The sequence below is a fragment of the Theropithecus gelada genome, chromosome 3 (genome assembly GCF_003255815.1).
Source record: "Theropithecus gelada isolate Dixy chromosome 3, Tgel_1.0, whole genome shotgun sequence".
Classification (NCBI taxonomy): Eukaryota; Metazoa; Chordata; class Mammalia; order Primates; family Cercopithecidae; genus Theropithecus; species Theropithecus gelada.
The window spans coordinates 76,558,874-76,582,891 of NC_037670.1; the positions used below are offsets into that span (position 1 = coordinate 76,558,874).

At 40.6% G+C, this 24,018-nt stretch overlaps 2 protein-coding genes across 3 annotated transcripts in view; one reads left to right on the forward strand and one right to left on the reverse strand.

The window, feature by feature from the left end:
* Positions 1–4,414, reverse strand: part of ANLN (anillin actin binding protein) — a 64,609-nt gene extending 60,195 nt beyond the window's left edge. For both annotated transcript variants that reach the window (XM_025378138.1, XM_025378137.1), the window contains exon 1: positions 4,172–4,414. In XM_025378138.1, the coding sequence (XP_025233923.1) occupies positions 4,172–4,189 (18 nt within the window). In that variant the 5' untranslated portion in view covers positions 4,190–4,414. The remainder of the gene's footprint in view (positions 1–4,171) is intronic.
* Positions 4,091–24,018, forward strand: part of KIAA0895 (KIAA0895 ortholog) — a 66,311-nt gene continuing 46,383 nt past the window's right edge. The window contains exons 1-2 of the mRNA XM_025378140.1: positions 4,091–4,249; positions 10,263–10,332. Of these exons, the coding sequence (XP_025233925.1) occupies positions 4,142–4,249; positions 10,263–10,332 (178 nt within the window). The 5' untranslated portion in view covers positions 4,091–4,141. The remainder of the gene's footprint in view (positions 4,250–10,262; positions 10,333–24,018) is intronic.

Consider the following 24,018-nt stretch of genomic DNA (forward strand, 5'->3'; position numbering starts at 1 on the left):
GAGCATTAATGTTAGGTAGAGATCATAAGACTGACAGAAGGCTCTTTGTAGCAATAAGATATCAAATTATAAACAGGATCAAGCCTGGGCAACAAAGCAAGACCCTGTCTCTGCAAAACATACAAAAGTTAGCCAGGCCTGGTGGGGCACACCTATGGTCCCAGCTACCTGGTGGGTGGGGTGGCTGAGACAAAAGGATTACTTGAACCCAGGAGTTCAAGGTTGCGGTGAGCTGTGATCGCTACCGCACTCTAGCCTGGGTAACAGAGTGAGACTCTGTCTCTAAACAAATAAATAGGACCTAAGGCCATGCCAGGCAAGGGTTAAGTCACAAACTCCCTACACTTAAAAAATAAACTGTCTTCTAAATGCCAAAGCTTTTCTTTTACTCTAGTAGCTGAACAAGCACTGACCTCAAGATAAGCAATAAATATTAAAATAATTGCAGCTCATCCGCCATCAGACAATGACTAACCCTCGTGCTCCACAAGCTACAACTACAGCTTTAATTGGACAAGAGATTGATTTCGATAACTCTCTCTCAGTAAGAAGACCACCAACCATGAATTGGTTCTGAGGCTGCTCACTTGAATGCCTTCATGTCTCCACCTCACCTTTTTACATATAGGGCCCAACTGTAATGTATTTACATATTAAGTCTTCATTCCAAAATGAACATGGGATGCATGTAACCACATGTTTGCTCAGTACCCACCCATTGGGACCCCTTTTGTAAATACTCATAGCTCTGCCTATAACCTGTTGAATATGTATACTTGGCTAACCCTTTAGGCACACATCCCTGTTCCACCTTCTCCTCTCTTGAAGTGCCTGTTTCCAGTCTCTGCCCGAAGCTAGTAAATATGTTTCCCAGTCTGTCAGGATGGCCACACTGTAGATTGTAACCCTTTATAAGAAAGTCTCTGCTGGGCACAGTGGCTCATGCCTGTAATCCCAGCACTTTAGGAGGCCAAGGCACGCGGATCACATGAGGCTAGGAATTTGAGACCAGCTTGGCAAACACGGTGAAACCCCGTCTCTACTAAAAATACAAAAATTAGCCAGGTGTGGTGGCGCATGCCTGTAGTCCCAGCTACTTGGAAGGCTGAGGTAGGAGAATCACTTGAACCTGGGAGGCGGAAGTTGTATTGAGCCAAGATCGCACCACTGCACTCCAGCCTGGTGAGAACAAGACTCTGTCTCAAAAAAAAAAAAAAAAAGAAAAAAGAAAAAAAGAAATAATGATTCCTTTCTAAATTAATAAATTTGTGATTTTTCAATTGCTATATCTATCACTTCCCAGATATAACACTAGCCTAATTATATTCATTCATAGACATGCCCACATTCCATTCTGGTCAGTTAGAACATTTGTGAGTCAGCACAGCCTCAGTTACCATGAGCAGTATGTCACAACAAAAGAATGTGATTTTGTCATTCAAACATATATGAACGTTCTATTGCTTATATTAGATTCAAAAATTTCCAGATTAAAAAAAAATTAATAGATATGCAAAAACAGTTTCATAATCTGTGAAATAAAGCTACAAACACCAAAGGTTATTAATTTAAAAGAAATTATGTATCTGAAATATATAAACTCAATAGCTCAATAAATGTAAGTAGCCCTTCCTTACAGTATATCAGGAATTTTAAAGCTCTTTTAAATACAAGGTATATTCCTTGAAATATCACACCTTTCTCCTAACAGTGTAGGCATTAAAAAAAAAAAAAAAAAAAAACACTGCAATAACATATTCAAGAAGATAGCCCACATGAATGAATCTCAGAAAACTGAAGCTTATAGTGCCTGAACAACTTTTGCCACATACACCCCAAAGTCATTTCTGACAAATTTTTCTAGGAGATTTCACTCATTTCCTTGCCTTCTTTAACAGAGTAGACGCAATATAAATTAACTTCTTATTTTCAATATGCTCTAGCAGCTCTTCCCCAGGGACTTTCATTTAATTCTGGAAAATAAGATAAATTCTACAATAAAATATGCTTCTGTGAAGTATTTTAATTATAGCTTTTTCTCTTTTAAGGTTTTTATAAAGAAAGTTCTGGATTGGTAGACTTTACTCTGGGTTTCTTTGTAGTATTCTTGTACTGGGATGACCATCACCTGTGAGCAGAGCTTCAAACCCTTGATGTTATGAGTAGTGAGTTTATGGTTTTGTCACCTGGGCGACAGTGCGGGACTCCGTCTTAAAAAAAAAAAAAAAAAAAAGAGTGCCAGAACAGTATCAGCAACAGCAGGGAGGAAGGGCGATGCAAAACAGTCTTGTTTGAGGAAAAGAGAGTTTACCATGATTGTAACCTTTCTCAACTGGAGTTACCAAAACAATCAAGCCCTAATACCCTGGCGTTAATGTAATAGACTTATTTTCTATGTTTGCAGGGTGGCATTGAATTATCCTTGGGAGAACTGAGAAAATAGTCTCCCAATTTTCCTGTGTACCATAGTCTCTCAATTTTCCTAAGTTCCTGAGAGGAAACCCTGGTTGAGAAAGTCATTTTATACTAACTTTCAGTCGATAGACAAAGAACTGTACCAGTAGCTTATTTCACTGTGCAAATGTTATAAATGCTATAATTAAGCACCCAAGGGTTGGAATCAATTCAAGTAGTTCATTCATTACCTATTAAGGAAAAGACGTCTAAGCTGTTTTTCCAACTGCAAGTGATCTAGCTTTTCATAATATAAACCATACATATTTCTGAGCACATTCTAAAATGATCTAAACAGGTAAAGTTTCTTTCAATTGAGATTTGTACTACCTTCAGAATGACATTTTTAAGTAAAATGAAGTGCAATTTTCAGCCAACTTAAAAATGCTTTGTTCCTGTCTGTTACTTAGGAGGACACATAGGGCTAATGATTTAAGGAATCCTATTCTAGTTTAGATAAAATACACCCTTTCCGACCTCAGTGTAAGTGAAAGATATCTGGTGTATGACCAGCCCTATTTTAAAGCTAATACAAAAATATGCTCTCGGTTTTTCTATTAGAACCTTTAAGGAAGGTGAAAAAAATTGATGTATTTGTCCCAAGATGATTAAGAATTTGAAACAGAAAAATAGATTATGTCATGCTTGAATATAAGTAAACCCTAATTGCTGAAACCTGTAATTAATATCTTACACATAACTTACAGAATTATAATTACATCTCCCCGAAAGAATTACCACTCTTCACAGCATTTAAGTTTTTCAATCAGTGTAAACACAGTTTTAGGTCCACTTTGCAACACTCAAAAACCAACAGTTTAAAACTTGCACAACAGCCTGAAGAAAGAGGAACTGTCCTGGAATAAAAGGGAGTGGACAACTGGCAACAAAACACTCCCGAATGTGACAATGCAGTCTCCACAAAAGCTAAAATCGACACAATAACGATGTAACCCATATGCAATCTCAAAGGAACAAAAGATGAAATAAGTACTGTAATGACATGCCCTATAAACACCGAAAGGTTTATTTCTTTGCTCTAAAATCGTGAGCTGATAGTTGTGGTCGGCACACTTGCACTGTTTCCTTTCAATTAAAATGTCAGTCCCGGGTATGAACTTCTTCGCTAGTTAGCTGAACAATGGGATATCAAGGAACTACTGACTTTTTATGAACGAATGCAGTGGTTTCTAGCACCTGCTTATTTTAACGTTTTGCTGTCATGTCATTAGCATCTCTGCGAGCTGAGTGAACTCCGCAAATCACACATCCCACTGCCTTTCCCGGCGGCAGCCGCACTGAGTCACCCGCCCCGGACCCCGCCCTGCAGGGCATTCCGGCTGCTTCCAGCAGGACCCGTTCCGCAGGCCTGCGCCTCACTCTTGCTGGGCCAGGACTGCAGAGGGACATGGTAAAAACGGGGGCTGAAAGACCTCTCACTACCGCCTTTTAGGACAGACTCAAAGCCTTCCTCCCTGAGTTTTATCTGTAGGACTGGAACAACAAAATCTCAGAGGAACCCACCAATGACACAGCAGGCCGCAGCCGCGGCCCCTGCTCTGCATCCTCAACCAATCCGACCCCCGCCCGCACACACTGCGCACGCGCACACACGCGCCCTCCGCCCTGTAGGGGTTCGCCCAGAGGTTGACAGAGGAAGGGGGGTGGGGGCCTAGAGCGGTGGGTCATGGCTGGCTGCACCCGCAAACTCACTCACCTCGGTAAACGGATCCATCGCCCCAGACGTCGGACTACGAGACGATGGAAACGGTGGTTCAAATTCAGGAAGAGAAAAGTGAGTCTCGGCTCAGTGTGTCTCCTGGAAAAAACCAGGAGTCTTGAGGCGGGGGAACTCTCCCACAACCAGCTGTCCTCTCCTCTCGGCTTCCAGTGTCGGACTCGGTCTCTGCAGCCGTTCAAATTTGAATTTCAGCGCCGAGCCGCGAGCATGCGCGCTGGGCGGAGCCGGGGCGCCCTCTCCCCGCTCCTGAGCTCGGTCACGTGGCCGCGCCAAGCCCAGTGGTTCCCGGGGCGGCCCCGCCTCCTTCCCGGCCCTCTCCCAGCCGTGGCCTCGGGTTGGAGGCGGGCAGCGGGGCGCTTCCTGCTCTCCAATCGCGTCGGGTTCTCGGCTCCACCCCCAACAACCACACATTCCACTCAGCTTTAAGGCGATTGCTTCACGCCAACCGCGTTTGGGCGTTCCCGCCTTCCTTCATTCCTGAAAAAAGTATTAAGACCGGGAGTAGTGGCGCATGCCTATAATCTCAGCATTTGGGGAGGCTGAGGCTGGAGGATCGCTTGGGCCCAGAAGGTCATGGCTGCAGAGAGCTGTGATCTCACTACTGCACTCTAACCTGGGCGCCAGAGTGAGACCCTGCCTCAAAAAAGAAAACAAAGGATTAAGAGCCCTTGTGTTGGCCGGGCGCGGTGGCTCACACCTGTAATCCCAGCACTGTGGGAGGCCGAGGCGGGCGGATCACGAGGTCAGGAATTAAAGACCAGCCTGGCCAACATGGTGAAACCCCGTCTCTACTAAAAATACCAAAAAAAAAAAAAAAAAAAAAATAGATAGGCGGAGTTGCGCGTGCCTGTAATCCCAGCTACTCAGGAGGCTGAGGCAGGAGAATTGCTTGAACTGGGACACGGGAGGCGGAGGTAACAGTGAGCGGAGATCACACCACTGCATTCCAGCCTGGCCTACAGAGTGAGACAGAGAGCCCTTGTGTTTCAGGTGCTCTTAGCCCTTTGGCCTTCAACAGCTTTGTTTCCCAGGTCACACCCAACTCCTAGTCCCCAAAAGGGGGACTGCAGGTCTGGCCCTCAGAAAAGGCAGGTCTGGTGGGTCCCCGACACTCAGCCAGTGAAATAAAGCTAAAATTAACAGACTGTGTGAAGGGTTCATGCACAGTTTTTTATTTTAAATTCCATCCAACTGTGTACAGTGTTAGAGCGGGAGGAATTCTGACAAGCCCTCTATCTAGTTCAATCCTTCCTTTTACAGCTGAGAGAAGGGACAGCGGTAAACGTTAAAGTAACTTGTCCAAGGAAATGAAAACCCCGTTCTCAGCTCATGATCCGTTTTCCACACTAGCTGAGGCTGTGTCTCCTGCTTAATTTTTTGTACAGTACCCCAAATTGTAAGATAGATTACATAATTTCTGTATCAGAGTAATTTCTTCTATAACAAGTCTGTGCAGGTAAAGATGACAGTTCTTGATTTGTTCATCTGAAAAGTTAAGAGTGACTGTCCATGAGCTGAACAAAACAGAACTATTCCTCCCGACTAAGTGGTTTCAAAATGTATAATAACATGTCCATCTTAGCAGTCAACATAACAAAAAGTATTTACTAATATTTTTAATTTGAATTTTTGTATGATAGATTGTGCGTAACCGAAATCAGAGCAAGAGGTAAGGGAAATATTGCTTGGGGTCAGGTCTCCACCCAGTTAGCCAAATCGGTTAACCCATGGGTTGTTTTTTTTTTTTTAACCTTTGTGGGGAGTCATGGACTCCTTTGAAAATATATTAAAACTGACCCTCTACCTAGAAAAATGACCATTTAATCATGAACTATTTAACAGGATTTTGTGAAGTTCATGGACACCAGGCCAAGAACTTCTGATTTAGCCTGTTTGTATTTTAGTTTACTCATCTGTGTAACATGAATAATCATTTGCCCTGATTTCCTCAGAGTTGTTAGGAGGGGCAGCTGAAAAATGGAGAGACATAATCCAAAAATATTCTGTAATAAGACACTGAGTGTGTAGTATACAGAATTATTAGTATTTAACCCAGAATGTGTTATTTATGAACAAAGGAAAAAGATACTTGAATTTTTTTCAAGTGTGTCAGGAAAGGGGTATATGTATTTGGGGTGTGTCTGTGTGTGTATGCATGTTTTAAAAAACGTTGGAAAATGAGTCATTAGAAATTTATGTAGCTGTTGTGCCTTCTGGCTATCACTATGAGCCTTAGTTTCTTTATATCTACCTCAACTAGATTCCAGTTAGGACTAAAAGAGGTAAAGCACTTAGCATAAGATAGCTACTCACAACATTTAGTGTATCTTCCCTCACCATCCCACTATCCCACTATGTTTTTAGTTTCTACCTTTATAATGATGATGATAGTAATAATGGCAACCATCACAATTAAATAACTCCTAAGACTAAAACACCTACTATGTCCCAGAAACTATGGTAGATATTCAAGTCTACTATCCTAGGGTACTACAATTGTCTCCTACCATATTTCCTTTCATTCTTAACCCCTGGTAGTTCATTCTTCAGTTTCTAGGCTAGAATGATTTTTATCTTTTAAAAAATTGTGTTATATAACAAATAACAAAAAAATTGAAAACAAAAAAATTACGATATACAACAAAGATGTGAATAATGAAACATAACCATATACCAGCCACCTAGCTTAAAAAAATATAAAACATTCCACATGTAATTGAAGTCTCCTGTGTATCCCTTCCTATTCTCATTCATCTTCCCACTCTTCTGGGGTAAAACTGTCTTGATTTGATGTTTATCATTCCCATAGAAATATGTATACTTTTATCACATCTACATATATATATATCCACAACAATATCTAGTGCTTTATGTATAAATTTTATTTTCAGGATATAAGTCTTTCTGCAACTTTTTTTGGCCCAATAATATATTTATGGGATTTATCCTCACTAATAACTATAGCTGCACTTAATTCATGTTCACTGCTAAATTATATTATACAAATATACTTGTAATTTATGTACCCATTATCCTGTTAGTTGCCATTCAGCTTATTTCCAGTTTTTCATTCCAAAGATCCCATGATGCCATGACTATCCCTTACATGCACATGCAAAACTTTCTCTAGAGCAGTATACCTAGGAATTAGTAGCTTATTTCAATATTATTACCAGATATTAAAAATAAACTGCTCTTCAAAATGTCATAACAATTGATACTCCAGTCAGTAGTATATGCCCCTGACTGCTGCTCTAGTTCCTCCCCAATATGTGGGTACATTTAAAATTTTGCCATTCTTGTTTGAGTGCCTTTCTTTTACCACTAGTGAAGGTGAACAGGATTTTGTATTTACTGGACTTTCAATTTTCCTTTTCTGTGATTTTCAACTTTATATCCTTGCCCATTTTTCTGTGCAATTATTTGCCTTTTTCTTATTGATTCATAGGGTTTTTGTTGGTTGTTTACTATTTTCTGGTAAAATAAACTTTGTTGGTTTTTTGGCTTGCCAATTTTTTGGTTTGTCGTTTGTCTTTTTACTTTATGATGTCTCAGATGTAGAGAAGTGTTTAATGTAACTAATGACACACACACATATATACACATACATATACCATATATATTTTCCTTTAGGGTTTGTGCTTTTTATGCCTTAAGAAATCCTTCCCTAACCTGAGATAATAAAGATGTTCTGCTGTACTTTCTTCTAAATATTTTGAAGTATGGCTTTTCATGGTTTTGGCTTTAAACTATCTGGATTGATCTTGTTTTTTATATGAATAACCAGTTGTCTTAGCAGCAGTTATTAAATTGTCCATCCTTTCTCTCATTGACCTGTAATGCCACTTTTATAATATATCAACTTTTCTTCCCCCCCCCCCCGAGACACTCTCGCTCTTTCGCCAAGGCTGGAGTGCAATGGCCTGATCTCAGCTCACTGCAACCTCTGCCTCCCGGGTTCAAGTAATTCTGCTGCCTCAGCCTCCCGAGTAGCTGGGACTACAGGCATATGCCACCACGTCTGGCTAATTTTTGTATTTTTAGTAGAGTTGGGGTTTCCCCATGTTGAGGCTAGTCTCAAACTCCTGGCCACAAGTCATCCACCCACCTAGACCTCCCAAAGTGCTGGGATTACAGGCATGAGCCACCATTCCTGACCAACTGTTCTTTATTTTATTTTATTTTATTTTATTTTATTTTATTTTATTTTATTTTATTTTATTTTTTGAGATAGGGTCTTGCTCTGTCACCCAGGCTGGAGTGCAGCAGCACGATCATAGCTCACTGCAGCTTCAAATTCCTGGCTTTCCAAGTATCTGGGACAACAGGTGCTTGCCACCACACCCCGCTAGTTTTTAAAATTTTTTGTAGAGACAGGATCTCACTTTGTTGCCCAGGCTGGTCACCAACTCCCAGCCTCAAATGATCCTCCCACCTTGGCCTTCCAAAGTGCTGGGATTACAGGTGTAAGCCACCATGTTCAGCCTCAACTTTTTATGTACATGTAAGTCTATGTTGGGCTCTATTCTGTTCCGCTGGTCTATCTATTCCTCTCCCAATATCACACTATATTAGTTATGTATGTTGATATCTGGTAGGGCAAATTCCAATTCGACTTGGATTGTTTTGCCTCATTGTTCTTCCACATGAATTTTAGGGTCAGATTCTCAAGCTCCAAAAAGAAAAGAAAAGAAAAGAAAAAAGAAAAGAAAATCCTCTTCTGATTTTTAATCCAAATTGCACTGAATTTATCACATAATTTGGAGAGAATTCGCATCTTTGTGACACCAATGCTACCCATTTATGAGCATGGTATATCTTCATTATACCTGCTAAAAATGTCTATAACAAACTTACATAAAGATCTGTAAACTTTTGTTAAATTTATTCCTACATATATTTGTTGTTGCTGATCTTATTAGTTTTAGTAATTTATTTATAGAGAGGGATCTTTTTAAAATGTAAATTTTGCAGTGTCAATTCCTTGTTTGGAGCTGCTCTATGTCTTTCATTGCAATTAAAATGATATCCAGTAATATCCTTATCATACCCACAAGGCCATGCATGATCTGGATCCTACCTGCCTCTCTGAATAACCTAGTATTCTCCTAACATCACAATACTTTCCCTTTTTTTTCCACTAGGCTCCAGCTTCAGGCCTTTTTTCTGGTCATAAAAAATGCCAAATTTCTTCCTACCTCAAGGACTTTCCTCTGCCTGGACACTCCTCCTCTAGATTTAGCACGTCTGCTCCTCATTATTTGGGCCTAAGCTTGCATGTGCTACCTCCTGAAAGAGGACTTCTTTGATCAGGCGGCCACCCCCGTCTTCTCTGCCCACCAATCACTTTGCATTCTATTACTCTGATTTCTTCATCCCATTTGCCACTATCTGATATTATTTTATTTATGTATTTATGTTTATTATCTAGGCCTTCCTACTAGAGTATAAGCTATGGCAGTGCAGGGCCTTGTTTATAGCTGTAGCCCAGCACCTTCTGGCACATGAGTGCAGTAGATACTTGTTAAATAAATGAATATAAGAATAACACTTATTCCTATTTTAGAGATGGGAAAACTGAGATGCAAAGAGGCTAAGGGATTTGCCTAAATCATCAAAAGTGTCTTCCCTACTTATTTAAATAAAACACAAAACTTCCCAAGTTGTTTAAATAAAGACCACAACATAATACGTTAAGAATAGAACCAAGAGTCTGAGGTAGAAATAACTGGAGATTAAAGATAACCCTGGAAAATGAGTATTTGCTCCTTCTAAGACCTGCTCTTTTAAACAAATGAAATAATAATTATGTCTTTTGCAAATAAAATTGCTGATAAAAAGGCTGAAAAACACAAAAATTTGAAAGCATGGACTGCAACAAAGACCATCCAAATGCTGTATACTTACAGTTAATTTTTCAAAATACAGTCACACACATTTGTATTTTATATTTTATACTATTTTTATACTTTTAAAAATACTATTTATATTTAATTTTTAGATTTTTAGACTATTTATACTTAATTCACAAAGTAATACAATAACACAAATCTTTTTATTTTTACAGGGAGAGAAAAGGCCAAGACCTAATCATAAGGCAGTGGCAAGAAGAACTAAACTCAAGTTCTCTACCTCAGGTTATCTGGCTGAAGGGCCACTTCTTTTACAGTTTTTAAAAATTATTATTATACTTTAAGTTCTGGGGTACATGTGCAGAACATACAGGTTTGTTACATAGGTATACACATGCCATGGTGGTTTGCTGCATCCATCAACCTGTCATCTACATTAGGTATTTCTCCTGATGCTGTCCCTCCCCTAACCCTCCACCCGACTACAGGTCCTGGTGTGTGATGTTCCCCTCCCTGTGTCCATGTGTGCTCATTGTTCAACTCCCACTTATAAGTGAGAACATGCAGTGTTTGGTTTTCTGTTCCTGTGTTAGTTTGCTGAGAATGATGGTTTCCAGCTTCATCCATGTCCCTGCAAAGGACATGAACTCATCCTTTTTTATGGCTGCATAGTATTCCATGGTGCATATGTGCCACATTTTCTTAATCCAGTCTATCATTGATGGACATTTGGGTTCGTTCCAAGTCTGCTATTGTGAACAGTGCCACAATAAACATACATGTGCGTGTGTCTTTATAGTAGAATGATTTATTATCCTTTGGATATATACCCAGTAATGGTATTGCTGGGTCAAATGGTATTTCTAGTTCTACACATTTATGATAATGAAGAAACTAGAACCATCAAAGGATGTTATATATTATTAAAAAGGGCTATTTTGCTTGTTACTACTCTCTACTATTAATGATTAATGATTAATGGTACTAATCTCTACTATTAATGATTCTTAGTGCCACATAGATTTTTTGTTTCTAGTTTAATTGATGAAGATGTTTCAGATTCCAGAATGGCATAAACATATTGTGCTTTCTGAATATATTATATTGTTTCCAAAAACCAGCGCAACTACAGGTGTAACTCCTTTATTCAATAGACTAATCTCAAAATGCATACAACTTTAATCTCCTTTTTATTTTCTCATGTGGTTAATAAGGATATTAAGATAATTCATATTTAAAAGACCACAGTAAATCCTTTCATAAAGAGGAAGAATTATTTTATGTACTTATCACAGTATACTTTTTATATTGATAACTTTTCTTTTCCATACCTAATTTCTTAAAGCTATTTTTACAAAACTTAACTTTTAGTGATATCATACAAGTCACTCTTAAATATTACAGAAATAACAGAAGCCAGTGTTTCCTAAATATCAGAGTCCATTTATTGAATATCAAATATAACATCTTAAATTTTTCTCCCATGCAAACAGGCATTTTGCAAATTTCTCTTTTTTGAGACAGACCCTGTCACTCAGGCTGGAGTGCAGTGGCACAACTCTGCTCACTGCAACCTCCGCCTCCCAGGTTCAAGTGATTCTCCTGCCTCAGCCTCCCAAGTAGCTGGGATCACAGGCACCCGCCACCATGCCTGGCTCATTTTTGTTTTTTTTGTTTTGTTTTGTTTTGTTTTTAGTAGAGACAGGGTTTCACCATGTTGGCCAGGCTGGTCTTGAACTCCTGACCTTAGGTGATCTGCACCACCTCGGCCTTCCAAAGTGCTGAGATTACAGGCATAAGCCACTGTGCCCGGCCACAAATCTTCTTAAATTTGATACAAGAGAACAAGAGAATGTAACAGATTTATTGCATTCCATTGATGTCTGTCATGAATTTAGTGATCTTCTAAACACTTCAAAAATTTCTCCTCACATACAATTTCCAGACCCAGGGTTCATTAATTCTTTCATTAATCTTTCCAAATGTTGGGGTTCAGGACATTCACTTTCGCTCTCCTCTTTCCTGCTTCTCACAGTCTGACACCATCCCAGTCTTCCTCAGTCCTGTTCGTGCCTGGCACTTAATAGGCCCCCAAGAAATGTTCGCTGTTTGCTGATATATTCTCCGGGACCACAATCTCCTTCCTTTTTTTTTTTTTGGTGCGTGGCGGGGGAGGTGGAGTCTTGCTTTGTCACCCAGACTGGAGTGCAGTGTTACCATCTTAGCTCACTGCAACCTCCGCCTCCCAGATTCAAGCGATTCTCCTGCCTCAGCTTCCCAAGTAGCTGGGATTACAGGTGCCCACCACCATGCCTAATTTTTTGTATTTTAGTAGAGATGGGGTTTCACCATATTGGCCAGGCTGGCCTCAAACTCCTGACCTCAGGTGATGCGGCCTGCCTCGGCCTCCCAAAGTGATGGGATTACAGGCATGAGCCACCTCACCCGGCCTCCTTCCTATACTCTGACCTTACCATTCCTCAAACCTTCCAACTGTACTGACCTTCTCCTCCCTTCTCATCCACCCACATGTATGACCATACATGGACTCTAGTCAACACTGGGAAATGCTCCAGCTCCAAGATTTCAAACCCCAAACCTGGTCTCCTGATTCTAATCTTGCTTCCTTATCTCTTCTTCAGTGCTGCTCACTCCTAAACCTGCAAGTCCCCTCCCCTCTCCCTTCCAGTCCTAATATTCAGTTCATTCTCCTTTTTCACCTTTGGGCCCAGATTGAAAATATTATAGCTGGGGCTTTATAGCTATGCCCAGGTGTTAACCTTGATCTCCTACCACAACCTTTTCTAAGAGGTCACATGCCTCATAAGTAGCTCAATCTATTTTGAAAAGGAGGCCAAGAGAAAAGGGAGTTTAAAACAAAACACAAAACAAAACAAAACAAAACCACCAGCCTGGCCAACGTGGTGAAACCCCGTCTCTACTAAAAATACAAAAAATTAGGTGGGTGCAGTGGCACGCACCTGTAATCCCAGCTACTCAGGAGGCTGAGGCAGGAGAATCACTTGAGCCTGGGAGGTGGAGATTGCGGTGAGCCGAGACTGTGGCACTGCACTCCAGCCTGGGCTACAGAGCGAGACTTTTTCTCAAAACAAAACCTTAGAGCTATCAGGGAATTTACAGACCACCTAATCCAGCTCCTTAAAATAGTAGATGAGGAAACAAGACTGTGAATAGTCTAAGATTTCCAGAGCCTGCCATCAGCCTTTCCTGGGTCTCTTCCCAAACACTGCCCATCCTCCTTTAAGCCTCACTTGCTCCTTCCCAGCCAGACCTCAAGAGAAACTATTTTAATACCATTCTCCTTGGTCTCTTGTCCCTTTTGCTGCACTTAACTTGCTAATCTCTAACCTTGTTTGTTCTGTTTTCCTGGCTTGCTCAACATTGCCAGAAAAAGACAAGAAATTGAGCCAATTCCAATTCAAATTTATCCCACTGGACTATTAATGTTGCTCAGAATCTATTTGAATCATTTGAATCAGAATCCATTTGAATCCCTATCATAGTCTCAATCACATTTCCCATCCCACCCCTTTCCTCTCTGCAAATGACCTTACCACCCACTTTGCTTAGTATTCAATACCAAGGAAAGCACGCAGAGATTGGAACCCAATCACCTGCTGTTCATTCCTGAACAAACCCTGCTATTTGCCACCTCTATGGCATGCTCATCCTACTCCTACTACCAAAATGTCCTGCCCATCACCTTTGAATTTCTAAATACAAATCCAGCTGAATAGTATATCCTACAAGATTTCTTACCTACTCCAAGTGAGGTCATCTTCCACCTTAGTACTCAATTTGCACCACTTTATTTTGCCATTATTTCAGACTTACAGAAAAGTTGTGAAAGGTTTACATGTACACACAGAGAGAGAGAGCGCGCGCAAAAGTGGAACAAAGATTCCTGGATTCCAGGAATCATCCAGATTCCCAATATAGTAACATGTTACTACACTGGCTTTATAATCTCTCTTTCTCTCTCTCTCTCTCTCTGTGTGTGTGTGTGTGTGTACTTACCACTGTGTTACAATTACCTCCAGTATTCAGTATAGCAACATACTATACAGGTTTGTAGTCTAGGAGCAATAGGCTACACCATCTAGGTTTATGTAAGTACATTCCACGATGTTCCCACAATGACAAAATCACCTAGTGATACACTTTTTTCAGAACATATCCCTATCAGTGACACATGACTGTACATATACACATATACTTATATACATTTACATATATACATACATACTCTGAAGTGTTTAGGGGGAAAAGGATATCATGTCTAAAAGCTACTCTTAAAACAGTTCAGAAAAAAGTCATATATATGTATATAGGTATATATATACACACACACACAGACACACACATGCATAGTTATAGTTACATAGTCATATATGTTTCTCTCTGTGTAGACATAGACAGATAGAAAGAAAGATAAAACCTTGTGGGTTCTTCTTCCTCTGCCCCATAACCAAATGACTGAGAACTCTAAATTCTTCCCGGAATGCTTTTATCTGCCTGTGTACACTCCCCAGGTGATCTCCTCAGCCCCACTGACTTAAAATTTCCATCCATGTAGTGGAGTTCATTCCAATATGGCTGAATAGGAACAGCTCTGATGTGCAGCTCCCAGTATGATTGACACAGAAGACGGATGATTTCTGCATTTCTAACTGAGGTACCTGGTTCATCTCATTGGGACTGATTGGACAGTAGGTGCAGCCCACGGAGGGCGAGCCAAAGCATGGCAGAGCATCACCTCACCCAGGAAGCGCAAGGGGTCGGGGGATTTCCCTTTCCTGGCAAAGGGCAGCCGTGACAGTATGTACCAGGAAAATCGGGACACTGCCACCCAACTACTGAGCTTTTCCAATGGTCTTAGCAAATGGCACACCAGGCAATTATATCCCGTGCCTGGCACAGTGGGTCCCATGCCCACGGACCCTTGCTCACTGCTAGCACAGCAGTCTGAGATCAAACTGCGAGGTGGCAGCCTGGCTGGGGAACAGACGTCTGCCATTGCTGAGGCTTGAGTAGGTAAACAAAGCAGCCAGGAAGCTTGAACTGGGTGGAGCCCACCTCAGCTCAACGAGGCCTGCCTGCCTCTGTATACTTCACCTCTGGGGGCAGGCCATAGCTGAACAAAAGGCAGCAGAAACTTCTGCAGACTTAAACATCCCTGTCTGACAGCTCTGAAGAGAGCAGTGGTTCTCCCAGCATAGTGTTTGAGCTCTGAGAACAGACAGACTGCCTCCTCAACTGGGTCCCTGACACCCGTGTAGCCTAACTGGGAGACACGTCCCAGTAGGGGCCGACTGACACCTCATACAGCTGGGTGCCCCTCTGAGACAAAGCTTCCAGAGGAAGGATCAAGCAGCAATATTTGCTGTTCTGCAATATTTGCTGTTCTGCAGCCTCAGCTGGTGATACCCAGACAAACAGGGTCTGGAGTGGACCTCCAGCAAACTCCAACAGACCTGCAGCTGAGGGACCTGACTGTTAGAAGGAAAACTAACAAACAGAAAGGAATAGCATCAACATCAACAGAAAGGACATCCATACCAAAACCCCATGTGTAAGTCACCATGATCAAAGACCAAAGGTAGATAAAACCACAAAGATGGGGAGAAACCAGAGCAGAAAAGCTGAAAATTCTAAAAACCAGAGAGCCTCTTCTCCTCCAAAGGATTGCAGCTCCTTGCCAGCAACGGAACAAAGCTGGACAGAGAATGACTTTGATGAGTTGACAGAAGTAGGCTTCAGAAGGTCGGTAATAACAAACTTCTCCAAGCTAAAGGAGGATGTTCGAACCCATTGCAAGGAAGCTAAAACCCTTGAAAAAAGATTAGATGAATGGCTAACTAGAATAAACAGTGCAGAGAAGACCTTAAATGACCTGATGGAGCTGAAAACCATGGCACGAGAACTACATGATGCATGCACAAGCTTCAATAGCTGATTCGATCAAGTGGAAGAAAGGGTATCAGTGATTGAAGAGCAAATGAATGAAATGAAGCAAGAAGAGAAGTTTAGAGAAAAAAGAGTTAAAAGAAATGAACAAATCCTCCAAGAAATATGGGACTATGTGAAAAGACCATATCTATGTTTGATTGGTGTACCTGAAAGTGATGGGGAGAATGGAACCAAGCTGGAAAACACTCTCCAGGATATTATCCAGGAGAACTTCCCCAACCTAGCAAGGCACGCCAACATTCAAATTCAGGAAAAACAGAGAACACCACAAATATGTTCCTTGAGAAGAACAACCCCAAGACACATAATTGTCAGATTCACCAAGGTCGAAATGAAGGAAAGAATGTTAAGGGCAGCCAGAGCAAAAGGTCGGGTTACCCACAAAGGGAAGCCCATCAGAATAACAGCAGATCTCTTGGCAGAAACTCTACAAGCCAGAAGAGAGTGGTGGTCAATATTCAACATTCTTAAAGAAAAGAATTTTCAACCCAGAATTTCATATTCAGCCAAACTAAGCTTCATAAATGAAGGAGAAATAAAATCCTTTATAGACAAACAAATGCTAAGAAATTTTGTCACCATCAGGCCTGCCTTACAAGAGCTCTTGAAGGAAGCACTAAACATGGAAAGGAACAACTGGTAGCAGCCACTGCAAAAACATGCCAAATTGTAAAGACCACTGATGCTAGGAAGAAACTGCATCAACTAATGGGCAAAATAACCAGCTAACATCATAATGACAGGATCAAATTAACACATAAAAATATTAGCCTTAAATGTAAATGGGCTAAGTGCCCCAATTAAAAGATGCAGACTGAAAAATTGGATACAGAGTCAAGACCCATCCGTGTGCTGTATTCAGGAGACCCATCTCACAAGCAGAGACAAACATAGGCTCAAAATAAAGGGATGGAAGAAGATCTACCAAGCAAATGGAAAGCAAAAAAAAAAAAAAAAAAGCAGGAGTTGCAATCCTAGTCTCTCATAAAACAGACTTTAAATCAACGAAGATCAAAATAGACAAGGCCATTACATACTGGTAAAGTGATCAATTCAACAAGAAGAGCTAACTATCCTAAATATATATGCACCTGATACAGGAGCACCTAGATTCATAAAGCAAGTCCTTAGAGACCTACAAAGAGACTTAGACTCCCACACAATAATAATGGGAGACTTTAACACCCCACTGTCAATATTAGACAGATCAACGAGACAGAAGGTTAACAAGGATATCCAGGACTTGAACTCTACTCTGCACCAAGCAGACCTAATAGACATCTACAGAACTCTCCACCCCAAATCAACAGAATATACATTCTTCTCAGCACCACATCGCACTTATTCCAAAACTGACCACATAGTTGGAAGTAAAGCACTCCTCAGCAAATGTAAAAGAACAGAAATAACAACAAACTGTCTCTCAGACCACACTGCAATCAAATTAGAACTCAGAATTAAGAAACTCACTCAAAACCACTCAACTACATGGAAACTGAACAACCTGCTCCTGAATAACTCCTGGGCAAATAAGGAAATGAAGGCAGAAATAAAGATGTTCTTTGAAACCAATGAGAACAAAGACACAATGTACCACAATCTCTGGGACACATTTAAAGCAGTGCGTAGAGGCAAATTTATAGCACTAAATGCCCACAAGAGAAAGCAGGAAAGATCTAAAATTGACACCCTAACATCACAATTAAAAGAACTAGAGAAGCAAGAGCAAACAAATTCAAAAGTTAGCAGAAAGCAAGAAATAACTAAGATCAGAGCAGAACTGAAGGAGATAGAGACACAAAAAACCTTCAAAAAATCAATGAATCCAGGAGATGGTTTTTTGAAAAGATCAACAAAATTGATAAACCGTGAGCAAGAGTAATAAAGAAAGAGAGAAGAATCAAATAGATGCAATAAAAAATGATAAAGGGGATATCATCACCGATCCCACAGAAATACAAACTACCATCAGAGAATACTATAACACCTCTACACAAATAAACTAGAAAATCTAGAAGAAATGGATAAATTCCTGGACACATACACCCTCCCAAGACTAAACCAGGAAGAAGTTGAACCCCTGAATAGACCAATAACAGGCTCTGAAATTGAGGCAATAATTAATTGCCTACCAACCAAAAAAAGTTCAGGACCAGATGGATTCACAGCCAAATTCTACCAGGGTACAAAGAGGAGCTGGTACCATTCCTTCTGAAACTATTCCAATCAATAGAAAAAGAGGGAATCCTCCTGAACTCATTTTATGAGGCCAGCATCATCCTAATACCAAAGCCTGGCAGAGACACAACAAAAAAAGAGAATTTTAGACCAATACCCCTGATGAACATTGGTGCAAAAATCCTCAATAAAATAGTGGCAAATCAGATCCAGCAGCATATCAAAAAACTTACCCACCAAGGTCAAGTTGGCTTCATCCCTGGGATGCAAGGCTGGTTCAACATATGCAAATCAATAAACATAATCCATCACATAAACAGAACCAATGACAAAACCACATGATTATCTCAATAGATGTAGAAAAGGCCTTCAACACATGAAAAAATGCTCATCATCACTAAACATCAGAGAAATGCAAATCAAAACCACAATGAGATAGCATCTCATACCAGTTGGAATGGCAATCATTAAAAAGTCAGGAAACAACAGGTGCTGGAGAGGATGTGGAGAAATAGGAACACTTTTACACTGTTGATGGGAGTGTAAACTAGTTCAACCATTGTGGAAGACAGTGTGGCGATTCCTCAAAGATCTAGAACTAGAAATACCATTTGACCCAGCCATCCCATTACTGGGTACATACCCAAAGGATTATAAATCATGCTACTATAAAGACACATGTACACATATGTTTACTGTGGCACTATTCACAATAGCAAAGACTTGGATTAAGAAAATGTGGCACATGTACACCACAGAATACTATGCAGCCATAAAAAAGGATGAGTTTGTGTCCTTTGTAGGGACATGGATGAAGCTAGAAACTATCATTCTGAGCAAACTATCCCAAGGACAGAAAACCAAAGACCGCATGTTCTCACTCATAGGTGGGAATTGAACGATGAGATCACTTTGACACAGGGCAGGGAACGTCACACACCGGGGCCTGTCGTGGGGTTGGGGGGGGCAGGGGGAGGGATAGCATTAGGTGAAATACCTAATGTAAATGATGAGTTAATGGGTGCAGCAAACCAGCATGGCACATGTATACCTATGTAACAAACCTGCATGTTGTGTACATGTACCCTAGAACTTAAAGTATAATAAAAAAAAAAATAATTAAAGAAAAAAGAAAGAAGTCTTAGGGGTTTTTGAATCTTGTTCTTACAACTTAAAAAAGTTCAAGATATTTAATACATGCAGGAATTACATATTGGATTTCAAAGACTTCAATTGTGAGATTCAGTTAAAAGTGCATTTTTCTAGTGTATTTATCTGAATAATTATTTGTTATATCTTTTATGTTATATCTCATATAATCATCTAAAATTTTGTTTACTATTTCATGAAATAAAAACCTCAAAAAAAACAAAAAAAAAAAGAAAAGAAAGAAAACCCTGGAAAGTGGCTCTAATATAATATTTTTCAATTGGAATTAATTTTTCAAAATGAAAATGACTTCATTGTTATTTTTATTATAAAATTAGTATATGTTTATTATTAAAAATAAGTACAAAAATCTCTAAAAGAAAAAGGGAACAATTACCAGCAGTTCCACATTCCAGAGCTCATCACTGTTAGCATTTAGGTATACAAATAGCCAAACACTTTTCCTATCAATACAATTAATTTTTAAATTTGACCATTATGCAATGTACACATGCACTGAAACATCATACTGTACCCCATAAACATGTGCAATTATTATGTCCATTAAAAACAAGATAAAAAACATTTACAAAAAAAAAAAAAAATCCATCCATGTAGTAATGGCTCCTAAATTTATTTCTCTAGCCTGGTCTCTTCCTTGAGATCTGAAATCCAACTGCCTATTTGAAATCTTGGCTTAGAGGGCTGGGCACAGCGGCTCACACCTACAATCCCAGTACTTAGGGAGGCCAAGATGGAAGGATTGCTTGAGCAGAGGAGTTTGAGACCAGCCTGTCAACAAAGTGACACTCCATATCTAAAAAATACCAAAAAATTAGCTGGGTGTCCTTGACGTGCCTGTGGTCCCAGCTACATAGGAAGCTGAGGCAGGAAGTTGAGCCATGTTTGAGCCACTGCCCTCCAACCTGGGTGACAGAGCAAGACCCTCTCTCAAAAAGAGATCTCAGCTTAGATATCAACTGGCATATTAAACATGACATATCCAAAATAGAATTTCCCCACTAAACCTGTTCTCCAGTCTTTTCCATTTCAACTATCCACCCAGTTGTTCAAGCCAAAATCCTAGGAGTCATGTTTAATTCCTCCTTCTACTCTTCCTACTCCATTCACACACTAACCTGCTGATCAACTCTGCCTCCAGAACATATCTTGAGTCTTCTACTCCTCTTCCTCTCCATACCTCCCTTTCCACTCAGACCCATCACCACTCTCTCACTTGGCCCACTGCAAGAGGGTCTTACTTGGTTTCCCTGCTTCTACTCTCAACTTGGTCTCCCTGCTTCTACTCTCAACTTCTTATTCATTGTCCTCAGAGATGCCAAGGCAAGCTTTTAAAAACATAAATCATGTCATGTCACTGCACTGTTTAAAATCCTCCAGTGGGCTAGGTGCAGTAGCTCATGCCTATAATCCCAGCACTTTGGGAGGGCAAGGCAGGAGGATCACTTGAGTCCAGGAGTTCGAAACCAGCCTGGGCAACATAGTGAGACTTGTCTCTACAAAAAAAAAAAAAAGATTAGCCATGCGTGGTGGGTCATGCCTGTAGTCACAGCTACTCAGGAGTCTGAGGTGGGAGCATCACTTCAGCCCAGGAGGTGGAGGCTGCAGTGAGCTATGATCTCACCACTACACTCAGCCTGGGTGACAGAGTGAGACCGTGTCTCAAGAATATATATATATACATAAAATAAAATGGCCAGGCACGGTGACTCATGCCTGTAATCCCAGCACTTTGGGAGACTGAGGCAGGCAGATCACGAGGTCAAGAGATCAAGACCATCCTGGCTAACATGGTAAAACCCTGTCTCTACTAAAAAATACAAAAAATTAGCCGGGCATCGTGGCAGGCACCTGTAGTCCCAGCTACTCGGGAGGCTGAGGCAGGAGAATCGCTTGAACCCGGGAGGCGGAGGTTGCAGTGAGCTGAGATCGAGCCACTGCACTCTAGCCTGGGCAACAGAGTGAGACTCCATCTCAAAAAAGAAAAAAAAAATATCCTCCAGTCGCTTCTGATTGCACTTGGAATAATACTGAAATTAGGCTGGGTGTGGTAGCTCACACCTGTAATACTGGCACTTTGGGAGGTAGACGGGGGAGGACTGCTTGAGGCCAAGAGTCCCAGACTAGTCTAGGCAACATAGTGAGACCCCCATCTCTATGAAAAATTTTTAAAAAATAAAGAATAAAGTCTAAACTCCCTTCCCTGGCCCCTGCCTACCTCTCTTCTCCTACCCGCTTTCCCCCAGCTTACTAAACTTCAATCATACTGACCTTCATGTGGGTCCAGGGATCATGCCAAATCATTCTTATCTCAGGGCTTTTGGCTTTGCAATTCCCTTTGCCTAGATGGCTTGTCCCCTAAAAATTCCGACTCTTATTCTTCAAGCGGCTGACATTTGTTCTTCAAGCCTTAGCTCAAAGGTACTTTCTCAGAGGCCTTTCCTGATCACTCCAAGTTACCTACCATCTAGCATACTTTCCTGATTTGCTGTGCTTCATAGCACCTATCTGTATCTGAAATTATATCTTTTGTTAAATTGGTTGTTGTTTTTTTTCTCCCAGTATAAGTTCTATGAGAACTGGGACTCTGATTTACTTACCCTAGCATCCCTGTCATATATGCTAAAGGACTGATTGATGCATGTACATAATTTTTATTGCTTTTTTTTTTGAGATGAAGTCTTGCTCTGTTGCCCAGGCTGGAGTGCAGTGGCACCATCTTTGCTCACTGCAACCTCCACCCCTGGGATTCAAGTGATCCTCCTGCCTCAGCCTCCCGAGCAGCTGGGACTACAGGCATGCACCACCACACCCAGCTAATTTTTGAAATTTTAGTATAGACAGGGTTTCATCATGTTGGCCAGGATGGTCTTGAACTCCTGACCTCAGGTGATCTGCCCACCTTGGCCTCCCACAGTGTTGGGATTACAGGCGTGAGCCACCAGGCCCAGCCATCATTTTTACATATGTATATACATACCATCAGTAAGTTCTTTAAAGGTAGGTTTCAATCTTTTTCATCATCTTTTTACCTTGTATATAATAGGAACTTAAATATCTGGAAGGAGTTAAGTTAATGCACATCTTGGTTTCTCCAAAATATAATTAAGAGAAGTATCTTTTTGGCTGATTAAAAAACATCCTTCCTCCCTTAATCATTTCCAACAAACATTAAAAACATCATTTACACACATATAAAATCACAGTGTTCCTCAGGGTTTTTGTGCTGTTCTGTTTTCATTGAGGTGAAAAGGCAGAGGCGTTTCACAAAGCATTCTTTTATTTGGCTTCCACTTAATGCTTTTCATTCTCCTGAATATAGACATGCTGCAAAACATTCCATTCTCTTGATATAGACATCCTGAAAACATTCAAACTGTGCTGAATTTTTTTTTTTTTTTTTTTTTTTTTTTTTTTGAGGCGGAGTCTCGCTCCGTCGCCCAGGCTGGAGTGCAGTGACGCGATCTCGGCTCACACTGTAAGCTCCGCCTCCCGGGTTCATGCCATTCTCCTCCCTCAGCCTCCCTAGTAGCTGGAACTACAGGCGTCCGCCAACACGCCCAGCTAATTTTTTTGTATTTTAGTAGAGACAGAGTTTCACCGCGTTAGCCAGGATGGTCTTGAGCTCCTGACCTCGTGATCTGCCCGTCTCAGCCTCCCAAATGAAATTTTTTTAAAAGCCAAGGAAAAACCAATTCTACCAACTATTTCCTAGATTTCTTTGTTTTTCCTCCTGTTTTATGAATCGAGAAACATTGTTTACAGTTTGCCCTGAGGCTTCTGGTAATGCTTATCAGCGTCTGAGGTATTGCAACTAGAGTTGCTCTGTTCTTTTACAACCATAGGCTGCAGAAGCTTCCCTCCCCATTTTTTAAGTTTCTCATCTGAAACTTACAAGTAAGTAAATATAGTGTTCTAATTCATTTTTTGTTAATAAGTTAAAAACCTCTTTTTAATAAATTAAACTTTTTTCAGTTGCAAGCATGATATGCTCTTAAAAAACTGAACTTCTGCTATAGAAAGTGAAGTATTACAGGCTGGGTGTGGTGACTGACACCTGTAATCCCAGCACTTTGAGAGGCTACAGAGGGAGGATTGCTTGAGGCCAGGAATTTGAGACCAGCCTGGGCAACAAAGCAAGACCCCATTTCTACAAAAAGTGCCTGTGGTCCCAGCTACTTGGGAGGCCAGGGTGGGAGGATCGCTTGAGCTGAGGAGTTATGATCACACCACTGCACTCCAGCCTTGGCGACAGAGTGAGACCCTGTCTCTGAAAAAAAAAAAAAAAGTGAAATAATATACTTTTCTTCCAGTAGCAACACTTTCTGGCAGCCTTGTCCAGACCCCATCTCTCTCTTCCTGTTTCTTGGTCTTTACTAGCCTTTATGCCCTATCAAGGTAAACGATCAAACCTCTCCTGAATCTTTAACAAGCAGGATGTTGATCTCTTTTTCTAAAAAGAAAATGATCTTCTCTTATTACACACAGATGGTATAACTTACCTTTTTTTACTTTTTTTATGCCAAATAAACATTTGTCAACATCTGTTCTACTATGTAAAAACAATATACAGATAAACATGAGTAGTTAATTAAACAAGCACTGACGAAGTAAAAAAAAATAGTTAATTAC